The sequence below is a fragment of the Ostrinia furnacalis genome, unplaced genomic scaffold (assembly GCF_004193835.3).
Source record: "Ostrinia furnacalis isolate ACB-3 unplaced genomic scaffold, ASM419383v2 OfSCF2311, whole genome shotgun sequence".
Classification (NCBI taxonomy): domain Eukaryota; kingdom Metazoa; phylum Arthropoda; class Insecta; order Lepidoptera; family Crambidae; genus Ostrinia; species Ostrinia furnacalis.
In genome coordinates, this window is record NW_021132550.1 from 547,533 (window position 1) to 560,207 (window position 12,675).

Consider the following 12,675-nt stretch of genomic DNA (forward strand, 5'->3'; position numbering starts at 1 on the left):
CATTTTGATGGCTATAAATTTTTTACGTGTCCTTAAATACAAAATAATCACTTTTTTTATTAGAAAAGATTAAAAACTGTTAAATGATGTCTTGACCTTATTTACCATCATCTTCTAACATCTTTAACAATGGTTTCATGGCACATTTGTTCAGCATAATATGACTGAATAATTGATAGGTACCTACCATTGTTAAAAATCTAGCATTCACTTACATTGTGCAGAACTGTCGGTAATATTCCGCAAACAAAGTCGTCGATGTCAGGACAGACTGCATTGTGGAAGTTGGACACTGAGGCCGGCATTTGTCGGGGCTGAGGCAGCTTTTGAAGTCGGGTGGGTTGGGAGATGCAGCGGGAATTGTCAAGTTTAGTTTCCTTTCATAAAGTTGATAGCAGGTTCAAGCTGTTTATTTTCTGACTCAAAATAATCGAGGGCGATAAAAATAGCAATGAAAACATGAAATTGCAATCCTTCTTAACAGTTTTAGTAGTAGAGTAGGAGTAAGTACTCTAAAATAATACAACGAAAAGTAAATAGACACAAATCTGCCGGTCTTTTTTCATCGAAAAAACTGTATTTTTACAATTTAACTCTAAGTTTGTTAATTAAGAGAGTGATTAATGTTGACTTTATGATCACTGTTTAATAAATATGTATAATTACTGTTAGCAATTTTGAGTTGAGTATTTTGCTTTTACTTATTTATCCGATCGAACTGAGGACTCACCCGAATTCAAAGCCAGAACATCTGCGAGCGTCTCTAATTACTTTCTTAATTGCTGTTGGTGTCAGTTGAGATGGCACTCTTGTCATATCGCTTTAATTGTCTTTTTATTTTGTCATCAGCGGTCTACTGGAGAGATTGCTTAGCAATCAAGATGTAATAACGTGCTTAAACTAAAAACATAAGTAGTTAATAACGTTGTATTCAAATTAAGAAAATCTCCTGGATTTGAAGACAGGTAATTATATGGAAACTTAAAGCTCAGTATCTTTTTTAGGGCCTGTTTTACATTTCATCCAGGTACCTAACTGTCATATAAAGAAGGGAAATATACCTGGCTACCAAAAACCAGTGTGGTTTTCGACAAAACCAAAAAGAAATGTCAAATAACTTGATCTTTTGTTGACCAACTAGCACTTTTCGTGTTTCACTATTTTAGTTGAAATGGAACGCGAAAGTTTTAAATCTTAAACTAACACTTTTATAGAGCAATTGAAAACATATGTATACCTCTTAGAAAGAAAGAAAATATTAGGGCTTGTTCTCAAAAAAACATTTTACGCATTACTGGATCCCGTAAAACGGAATAGCCGTGGGAACGAGCCCTTACTCTTCGACCGTGATTACTGATTAAATTATCCCTCTAACCCATTTCCCGTCGCACGACCCCAAATATAACACATTCCTCTCGTATAAGTACTTTGTATAATTTGGAGTAAGATTTACGACAATCTAATGCACTCCCTAATTAATGTACTAAAGACACTTCGCAGACATGTCCCGTTTCCGTCACAGTACAGTAACTAAAGCAGTAACACAAGTTCGTGCAAACGTGGACTTAAAATCATGTTTGAAATCGAAAGTTTGCCATTTAGATAACATGACATAAGCATTATCTAAATATAATAAAGACTACTTTACTATATGACTGAGATTACGATGACTTATTTTTTATAACTGCTATGCTTATCGGTCATTAACTTATGACAATAATCACATAGTATTCCATTTCGGTTCTATCGGTTGTTGATGGCCCTTGAATGGAGTTGATTTATAGTTACAGCTTTAGATAATAGAGCGTGATTTTGTTACGAAATGTGTCGCTTTTCAACAACGTTGAATTTCAAAGCGCAAATGATCCAATGCACTTGCTTTCCATTAAAAAAATTGTAACATGCGAGTCTCATAAGTGAGGGTTTTAGCGATTGAAAAATTCGCCAGATGGCAATACGTAGACGCGAGGTCCAAATGCTGCATTTTTTTTTTTATATTTGTGGCAACCAAACCTCTCTGGGAGGTTTATTTCTGCCAATGTCTAGTGAAAAATATTGACATAGTTATCAATAGAACGTGGGTGTTTCAGTTCTATTGATTTTTCATGGATTCCGTGGAGTTAAATATGCCCGTAAGCAGGTTTCGAGACGCCACCGGGTCCAAAGCGGGTTGTTCATACGACAATCCACTCGACACTCGATGCGCGCTCAAATTCGAAGTATTTCAATGTTTTTTATAATTTATCACTTCACTGCACTTTAGAACACAAAATAACACCAAATTTGTACACTAAAGTCCATTAAATAATAAATTGAAACCATTAAAACAGATCGACCATGCTTCCTGTTCAACTACCCTCCACGGAATCCAAATGCTGCATGATTGGTTATTTTTGACATGACATTGACAGATATGTCAAAATCCACCAATCACGCAGCAGCCAGACCCCACATCCACGTCCCGCCATCTAGCGGATCTTTCATTCGCGAAAACCCTCATTGCAGCATCACGTAATTATACAATTTTGTGTATTTTTTCATTAACTAGTGTAGGTATATGGGCCTTAATATTAACAGCGGGATGTCAATCAACGCTTCGAATTGAAACAGAAATACCCTAAAGTAGGTCAACTTGACATACTGCTTTATCGATACTGTTCGTTCGAACTAAATACGTCTACCTTACGGCGTCAATTCCGCGCATATTGAAATTCACGCTAATTTGAGACAAGCCAAAGCATTCCTCAATTAACGTCAGAATGACGGGCTGACGGCACGACGCTGAGTACACGTCAAAGTTGTCACTTGTAGTATCTGATATTGCGTCAAGTTTTAAAGGAGATAAATTGGTTACGATGTTCTGTTGTGTACTATGTAGTCAATTTTGTTTGATTAAGGATGGTGCGAAAAGAAAATTTTGTGCTTAAGTTAGATCTAAACTTTTAAAAGATTTCTTAAAGATTGATTGTAAGGGAATTTTTCTGTGTACAAAGAAGGTTATATTCACAAAGATAAAATTACATTAAATAACTTCGAGTATCTCATATATTTATGTAAGTTATTTGTTAGTTACATAAGTGACTTAGGCAGAAATTATGTTGTATGAGCAATATTTTTCCATAAATTATTTGACAATAACAATCATGCCAGAAGTCAAAAGTCTCCATTGAAGAATACGTAGTACATTATAACTCAATGAAAGTCTCTGTCTTTTTTCGGGACAGATATTAGCAGACATCTAATTCCACTCCCTAGCTCCATTATCAAAGAGTTAGTAATCTAGACAAACCAACACACCCTGTATACTAAAATTTAAGCGTCGCGACACGCTCGTAAAGTTTCCGCAAAGAGGACGCCACACAGATTAAGAGCAGTTTATTTTTGTAATTTTGTTCGTGGCCAGTTTTATGACCGGACACTGCGACTGTGGGGATTCGGTTGATGCTCTTTGAAGATGGTGACGACATATTTACTGCGGCGCGGTAAGTGTTGTTGCCTGTTTATTGTTGCAAGTGATACAGGGTGTGTCCACTCAAAAGTGCGGACATTAAAAATTCACATCAACTATTAGGTATATTCACACTATGACTATCAGTCTCACTGAGAGCACGTGATGATTCAATTCTCAGTAGTAGTCAAGACAATTCAATATTTTGTATAATATGGTATGGTATCCTTATAGACTATAAGATGAGTTATATGACACTAATCAATACTGACCAATGTCTCAAATAACTCCTGTGTTGCGCAGCACACATTCAGCCATTTCCCGTGATTCTCACCAAATCGTTGATCCACTGAGTGGAAGGTGTAGTTACACCTTAGTTACGTTATGGCGTGGTTGCCACTAGATATTTTTTCTGTCCCAAGGGTCAACTATTGAAAGGATCTTTTGCTATACAGAAGCTTACCATCAACGTCCTCGCTGTCCAGGATATTCTGGTCCAGCTCGCGGTCGTCGAAGCTGTGCACCGTTTGGTTTGTCACACTGTCGGCCGTTTGGTGTAGTGGTTCGAGACGGACTACTATTCCTGAGGTTGCGGGTTTGATTCCCGCACAGTACAAACATTTGTGTGCATAAACATATTTGTTTGTATTGGACTGGGTGTTTTCTATGTATAATATGTATGTATTTACAAAAAAAAAGTATTTAAGTATGTTTATATCCGTTGTCTAGTACCCATAGTACAAGCTTTGCTTAGTTTGGGACTAGAAGCGCAGTGTAAAAAATGTCCAAGGATATTTATTTATTATTATTATTATTCTGTACTGAGTCAGATACTTACCGTCAACATCCTCGCTGTCCAGGATCTGGTCCAGCTCGCGGTCGTCGAAGCTGTGCACCATGGTGTTGAGGATAGTGCGCACTTTCTCCTTCTCGATGCGGCCCTGCTTGCTCGAGTCGAACATGCTGAAGGCTCGCCGCAGCACTGTTAAAAAAGAATTGGTTGTAACTAGGCTTTGATTTCCTTCTTTTTATCAACTTTGTATTTATTTTATTTTATTTTATAGCCGAGAACAGAAAAATATTTATTTTATAGAGCTTTAGCTGAGAACAGAAAAAGGATACATTTTATTTTAGTTTATTCATTGAGTATACCAAGAAGTTGATACAGCTTTTAGTGGGAAAAACAAGAGGTACAAATTTTCTTTTATTAAACTAATGCCCGTTTTCACCATCAATCCCTAATTTTTAAGTGACCCCTATGGTAACACATAACAGGCATTTTGTTTTCATAGGTGTAACTTAAAAATTAAAGATTGATGGTAAAAACGGGCATAAGTTTCCTATTTCCTATCAAAATTAGTTTGCTCTACCTCTTTATTTCTTTGGGTCAATAATAATTTTAGCTACCACAAATTCTGGTTCTAACAAACCAATCTTTTGTAAGTTCGGCCATTTTGTCAAATCTGATAAGTAATATTTTCATAAGACGGATTTCCAAAGAAGTAAAATGGTTATGATCAATCGTGGCAAAAAAGTACCGTTTGCATCTAAATTCTTATCAATGTGAGTAATACGAGCAGGCTCGGCCCATGTGTTAACTAAAAAAACATACGAGGGCTAAAATCCTGACAAAAACCGTCGGTTCTGTTGGTCCAACGCTTTCGAAGCGTCAGCACGACCCGCCTCAAAATACAGATGTGCGATCAAAAGTAGGCTTTTTTTCTATTTTTCTCTGGAAATGTTTAATTTGAACAGATTTTCCATTATTGGAGACTGACTTCAGCCGCCATTTTAGTCATGTAACAAAGAAAGTTTCTAGGCTCTGAATGGGCTAGTTTCTTTTGATTTGTGGAAGAGTAAATGTCAGTAGTTACATTAAGCATTTAGTTTTTATAAAATGGTATTATTTTATAATACAATATAAGTGAAATGGAGAAATGGTTTGAGTACTTAACTGCTTCAAGCTAGGCTTTGATCCATCAATTTAATAAAGATATAGCTTGTTACATAGACATAGTCTCAGGCAGACAAAAGCCAGACAATTTCATATCTATTACACCAAGTTAAATTCAATGGTTTCTTTGTAAAATATTTTTATACAAAATAAGATACTAACAAAAGGGAAATGAGGACTCCATCTTCATTTACAAGCTTCAACAAAGGCTAGGGTTTACTATAGACCGTATATTATTGTTTATCTAGCTACAGGAAACCGCTGTAAGGCTGAGTACTAACACCGGAAACGGAAACGGTTGTGACAACCACGCAGCTGATAATAAATGTCCTCGGTAGAGACAGAGGCAGAGTTAACGTTTCATTTAAAGATACAAAATATGATTAAAGTAATAGCTACCGATATGATCCTTTCTTTAAAAATAAAAATGATGAGAACGATTCTGTTATAGTAAGGATTATAATTTATATTCATCTAAAAGTAAAAAATTAACTACCGATATATTTTTTAGCCCTTCGGTTAAAGTACTACGTTGCTCCTCTAAGAGAAACGGGATATATTAAAAAATGACGTGCCTTTTAGATAACAGGCACTTCATTTTTAACACCTACTGTTAAAATGCGAATACAGGTGTATTCACATATTAACAGTAGGTGTCGTTTCATGGAAATCGAATCTAATTAATGAGGATGAAACAAGCTAGTAGGTAGTTAGAATAAAATAATCATAAATATATAGAGCAAAATGTATATCAGTATTCCATTCTTGCTTTATATTTCAAACCTATAACATGTTATCATTTATACCCTTTCAAAGCTACATTTTGTTTTCCTCTCATTCAAAACTCGCAGTCAATCCGTTTGTCAGTCCAAACAGAAAAGTTGGCGTTCGTAAGCCGAAACAATTTAAACTGGATCGCACTGGATTGCGCCAGTTCTCACTGGACTGAATTACGAGTAAAGCTCTTCTAACTTTCCGAAGTGCGGGTGGTTTTAGAATACTATACTTTGTGTAAATGTTCAAAGTCACGCGGCCTCGATTCGTGGAATTTTGTGTTTAATTGCTACGTACTAGAACCTCTTGCTGAAGAATTTTAGTATCTATTCTTACTTAATACTAAAATATAGATATATTTTTTCATACAATTTCCATTATGTTATTGAAAACTTGAAATAATCAACTGCCTCAGGTGGGAATCGAACCAACGAACGAAATATCGGTTGCCGGTTGACTGCTTTAAACGCTAAGCTACAAGCTTGCATTTCAAGTTATATCACCCGGCAAAAGTAACGTCGATTTTTTCAAGTTTGAAAAAAAAAAATGAGATGAGAAGTTTTAAATGCTAAAATATTAATATGATTAGATTTTAATAGAAGTTTTGCTCTTAATAATCAGTACGGAACCCTAAAATGCATTTGCTTATTAAATTTCGTGGGTAGACCGAAATAATAAACGTTTCAGTGCAATCCTCGCATAAGCGCAGCGCGCCATTATTTACGGCTCGCGATAATAGTTTTAATAGAAGTTTCGTTTTTTCATTGATTATGACTGATGATTATGATTCCGTACTAATTGTACGGAACCCTAAAATGCATTTGCTTATTAAATTCCGTGGGTGGACCGAAATAATAAACGTTTCAGTGCAATTCTCGCATAAGCGCAGCGGGCGATTATTTACGGCTCGCGCTAATAGTTTTAATAGAAGTTTCGTTTTTACATTGATTATGACTGATGATTATGATTCCGTACTAATTGTACGGAACCCTAAAATGCATTTGCTTATTAAATTCCGTGGGTGGACCGAAATAATAAACGTTTCAGTGCAATTCTCGCATAAGCGCAGCGGGCGATTATTTACGGCTCGCGCTAATAGTTTTAATAGAAGTTTCGTTTTTACATAATCAGTAGGTACGGAACCCTAAAATGCATTTGCTTATTAAAATCCGTGGGTGGAACAAAATAATAAACGTTTCAGTGCAATCCTCGCATAAGCGCAGCGCGCGATTATTTACGGCTCGCGCTAATAGTTTTTATGTAAGTTTCGTTTTTTCATTGATTATGACTGATGATTATGATTCCGTACTAATTGTACGGAAATCTAAAATGCATTTGCTTATTAAATTCTGTGGGTGGACCGAAATAATAAACGTTTCAGTGCAATCCTCGCATAAGCGCAGCGCGCGATTATTCACGGCTCGCGCTAATGGCCGTATAATTCATTCGAATTGCATCACAATTCGTTGGAGTGGATTAAACCACTTACCTGCATTTACATTTTGAAATTTAATCATTTTAGCTGCAGCGTGTGGAACATTGTTTTTCATACTCTACCATTAGTTTAATAAAACTAACAGAAAGTAGAAAGAAATGTCGCATGTTACGTGGGTACACTAATATTTAGAGGAAAGATTTTATTGTTTCTTAGTTTGTACTGAATATTTTCCAAAACTACTGAACTGCTTTGAAAAATTATTTCACTACCAACGGTATGAAGTTCGCCCGGTCAGGTATATCAGGGACGTAAGTGGCCTGAAAAGGGCGTTTATAATATTAATAAAAGAATGCGAACTGGAATGAAGGTTCTTGTACTGTCAATATTCCTGTAGGAATCATTTAACAAGTAGTTTCAAAGTAAAGATATCTATTGAAACAATGCCTAGATTATCTAGAAGTATTTATCTTTTATTGAATTGTAGATGATGGATAATAATTGTTTATTATGGATATATTTTCAATGCAGTTTTTCAAACTTACGCAACCCTCAAATACTTTATAAATATCTTTACCAAAATAATACAAATATTTTACGGCAGCTTATATTAATAGCCGTATAATTCAATTGAATCGCATCGCAAAACGTTGGAAGAATTAAATCACTCAATCGTGTTCAGCTCCTGAAAACGCGTTTTCATTCATCCCCAGTTTGAAGGCTTACGTTTGCAGTTGAAGTAACAATGTGATTCAAAATACAAAATGATAATTGATATTTTTATGACGAATGGTTTTAAGTTTCAAGACTAGGTTTTTGTTTGTATTTAAGAATCTACCAAGACATCTTTTTGCAAAATATAAAACTATTGTATAATACTACAATGTTTGGATTAATAGAGATACTGTTGTTGCTTAACTATCCCTTTTGGTATTGTGAACAAATGATTATAATACCATTTGCCTTCTATAGCATCATCAAGCTACCAATCAACACTGAGGCACCTTAAGTTTATGAGAAAATTAAAGACACGTGTACCATACCATAAAAATATATTTTGGAAGTTCACACTTCTTATAGTAATTGTCTCTCTTTAGCGCCTCTGTCGTTTAGATTAAGTATCAAAAAGTCTTCATTATAATGTATATCCCAAATGTTGTTTGGAAGTCACGACAGCTTGAGCCTATCTCAAAGTCGAGCTTTTTATGAGCTTTCTGCCTGAAGCCTACATTTTCCCAATTTATTCATGTTCCTAAGTTCATGTGGAAGACAACGGTTACAATATGGTAATAAAAACTTTGTGCTGATATTCCGAAGGCTGAAATTTAATTTCACTTAGGTTTTATACTCGTACTTAGTCATCTTCGTGTCGTAAAGAACAAATTTGATTTTAATTGACGTGTTTTTGTGTTATGAAATAAAGCCTAAATTAATACTTAGGCTTAGTAAATGACACTTGTATGTGGACAATTACTACGAGATATTATATCAGATGATGAATAAAAATATCGCAATAAAATTACTTAGTCTTGAAACTTGTTTCAAAAGACAATGTTTTTTTATACTGTTTCAGTAAAGTTAGCTACATTTTTATTTTTTAAGTTAGGAGGAATAAAATGCTTACCTAATACGTACTACAATGTCTGAAAACCATTAGTTTCAAAACTCAACTGCTGCTTTTTTCACGAGTGAAATACCGACTTTTTAACAATTCTTTTCTTTTTATATTACTGTTTGTGAACTGTTACCAAACAGTTTTTTAAACCCCTGGTTCTTTAATTTTCTTTTCATAAGTATCGCTAGTTTTTAAAACGTAACTGCACAACATGTCCCCTATATTTCATGTAAATTGATAATGACGCGGCGGCGCCGTGCGGTCTGCTACCGTTTTCATTTCACTTACATATTTTAATTTTTCAATTTGGCACCGTTTTCGGCAACCCATTTCCATGAAAACTTTTATTTTGCTGTTGTTTTTATATAAATTACAAATAAGCATCTTCTTGCAATTTCATCAAAATATCTTTATGCATTTAATAACTTGACTGAAACGAATGAAAATGGTTATCTATAGAATGAAACACATTTTAATGTACTGAAACATTTTTTTCGTAAATGCATATGTTACAGGAAATGTATGAATTCTAGGAATTGTATACTATTCCTAGGAAATGTATACAATTCCGAAGCTATTTAGGAAATGTATAAAATATTGCTTCAGAGATTTTTTAATACGCACATATCCTAGGACATGTATACTTTTCCTAGGAATTTTATAGAATTCCAATATTGTATTAGGAAATGTATAAAACTAAGCGACACAAGCGCGGTCGTGTGATCGGGTGCCCCTCAGTACGCCTAAAATTTCATTTAGCCAAACCACATTGGCCGATAGGTACTTTTAACTCAAAACTATTATTGTTTAGCCTGAAAGTTGTTTTCACACTATTATACTTTGGCTGAAAAAATATTTGCCTATTGGCATACCTTTCTTTCGGCATCACGCATATTACGCTGAAGTATTGGAAAACCCTAATTTTAACATCTCTTTTATTAAACTATTATTGGCATGAAGGTTTTAGTACTCCTGTAGCTGGATAACAAAGTCTCGGTTAGGTTAGGTTAGACTTGCGACCTTACACATACACAGCGGCCCGCCCGCGGCGCGGTAGCGCCATTTAAGTTTCGGAGAAAAAAAAATCTTAATTACATTTCCGATTGCTGTTTAGGAAATGTGTAAATTTCCTAGGAAATGCGTCTAATGTAATTTACATTACACATTTCCGGGTGATTTTAGGACTTATACACAAATCCTAGGAATTGTATACAATGACGGATTTCATACATTTCCTGTAACATATACACACAAAAAAAGTGAGTAACGAACTGGAGGTTACACACTAACTACTAATTTTGTAGTGAGCTAAACTTGGTTTGGTTTTAGTTAACAGAAGTTAGTTTCCAAAGTCACTTTTTTGTGTACTAAACAGTAAACAAAAATATTTTAATTATGTACCATTTTTTCTATCTTACGGCCTTACGTTTAGTGTACATTACTGTACATAAGTAATAAATCAAATAATTTCATAAACTTCGACTATTATTCTGTATAGTAACAAGTCTTTAACGCAATACTTTGGTACAATAAATAACCAGAGCTTACTTTGTCTTTTTTGTTTATTTCTACTACGTTCTAGAACATAAATAATCTAGGGTCAGCTTATTGTGGCCATAAGTGCCTTGTGTTCAGTAATAACCATCCATTTTCGGCATTACTCCTAAGTACGAAATAAAAATTGCCTTACTTATTATTTCGGTGATAGAGCACCAACAATATTTGACCAAGAAAATACCTACGTATTAGATATACTTTTTGGTTTACTAAATAGTTTTCACTGTTAGATAATACGAGTAATAGAAAAACTTACTTGTGATTTGTTCGTCATCTATTTGATTGGTTTGCTGTAATAAAACAAACGAAAGCACACTGAATTATGTTTCTTCTAAAATATACACAAAAACAAAAAACAATCATTGACATTAAAATTTTCTAAAACATATATCTTAACACTGGCCACGAAAGCCATAGAAAAAAAATTAAACACACCATTTTGAAAATTTGAATTTCGAAAGTTCCTGAGAATACGCGGGCTTGTCAAATGCTTGCGCGCGCACCGAGTCCGTAGAAGAACTGGCCACGTACGAGCTTCGAAATTTGAACCAGATTCTGGAATTCGACATAATCGGATACAATGGACAGTTTTGACGTTAAGAATTTTCAGACAGTCTAACTTTGCCCGGGGGTGTTTTAATTATAGGTGAAACTTGCAAATTGACTGTAAATTGAAAGCAGTTAGAGAAAGATGACTTATGTATTACAAAAAAATACATAATAAACTCACTCTGAGTTAAAATAACGTCCAATAAGTAGGTATTTTGAAAAATTCTTAAATGCTTGCTTTGTTCGTTCATAAATATAGAGATTCGAAGTAAATAATAATTATGTCGAAGTATCTGTAATTCAGTAAAGAAAGGGAAATAAAGTTTTATACAAAAGTAAGATGTGGTACGCAGGATATTTCTTGCACAATTACATACCTAGATAGTGTAAAATAAAGTCTTTGAGGTTTTTTCAAAATTAAATCAACAACTGTCATAACCTTTCATCAGATTTCGTTTGAGAAGAGACATCAGATTCCGTTTATAATGAATTATGATGAAATGATCCATAAGGTACAAGCATCTAGATTTTCGCGTGCATTTTTCATTGCGAAATATGACCTATCTGACATCATTTATTTACACTGCGAAGTATGTTTTCCTCCAGGTGTCAGAGCGCTACAAACACGTTCCATTACCATAAATATTAGAATAAGTGCTATTGTAACGTCGGGTACAATGGATTTATTCATGGATTCCTTCATGTACGGCCTAGGATATGTGAATTGTAAATGGGTTACGGCTGTGTGACTATCTTTAGAGTTCAGTTCAAGAATTCCTTTGATTTGCGAAAGTTTTTACATTATATCTAGGGCCACTTCTATGGTTACCATAATGCGCTAGACTTTATGAGCTATCATAGTTAAGCACCATAATGTTCACCCAAAGAGCTCTAATTCAATTTTAAATTCAAATTATTTATTGCATGTCACATGGGTAAGGGTTGATAGAACATAATTTTGCATGTGACGCCCAGTGAAGGCGTTGCAAAAACTTGAAAATAACATTAAAATATAGAATTTTATTATTTGTCAATTTAAAATTAAATTATTCAATTTTAAATTCAAATTATTTATTGCATGTCACATGGGTAAGGGTTGATAGAACATAATTTTGCATGTGACGCCCAGTGAAGGCGTTGCAAAAACTTAAAAATAACATTAAAATATAGAATTTTATTATTTGTCAATTTAAAATTAAATTAAATAAACATTAAATTATCAAATTAAATATTATACTCATTCAGTTGTTGGTGATTAGTATCAATAACTTCTGCCTCTAGGCCCGTGAAGATTGCAGTGGACAAATTAACACACGTGATAATTTTCGTGTGCATTTTATTTA

At 34.3% G+C, this 12,675-nt stretch overlaps 1 protein-coding gene across 1 annotated transcript in view; it reads right to left on the reverse strand.

The window, feature by feature from the left end:
- Window positions 1-11,336, reverse strand: part of LOC114355036 (troponin C) — a 29,483-nt gene extending 18,147 nt beyond the window's left edge. The window contains exons 1-3 of the mRNA XM_028307691.1: window positions 11,219-11,336; window positions 11,040-11,073; window positions 4,287-4,430 (exon numbers count right to left, since the gene is read on the reverse strand). Of these exons, the coding sequence (XP_028163492.1) occupies window positions 4,287-4,430; window positions 11,040-11,073; window positions 11,219-11,221 (181 nt within the window). The 5' untranslated portion in view covers window positions 11,222-11,336. The remainder of the gene's footprint in view (window positions 1-4,286; window positions 4,431-11,039; window positions 11,074-11,218) is intronic.
- Window positions 11,337-12,675: the final 1,339 nt, after the last annotated feature.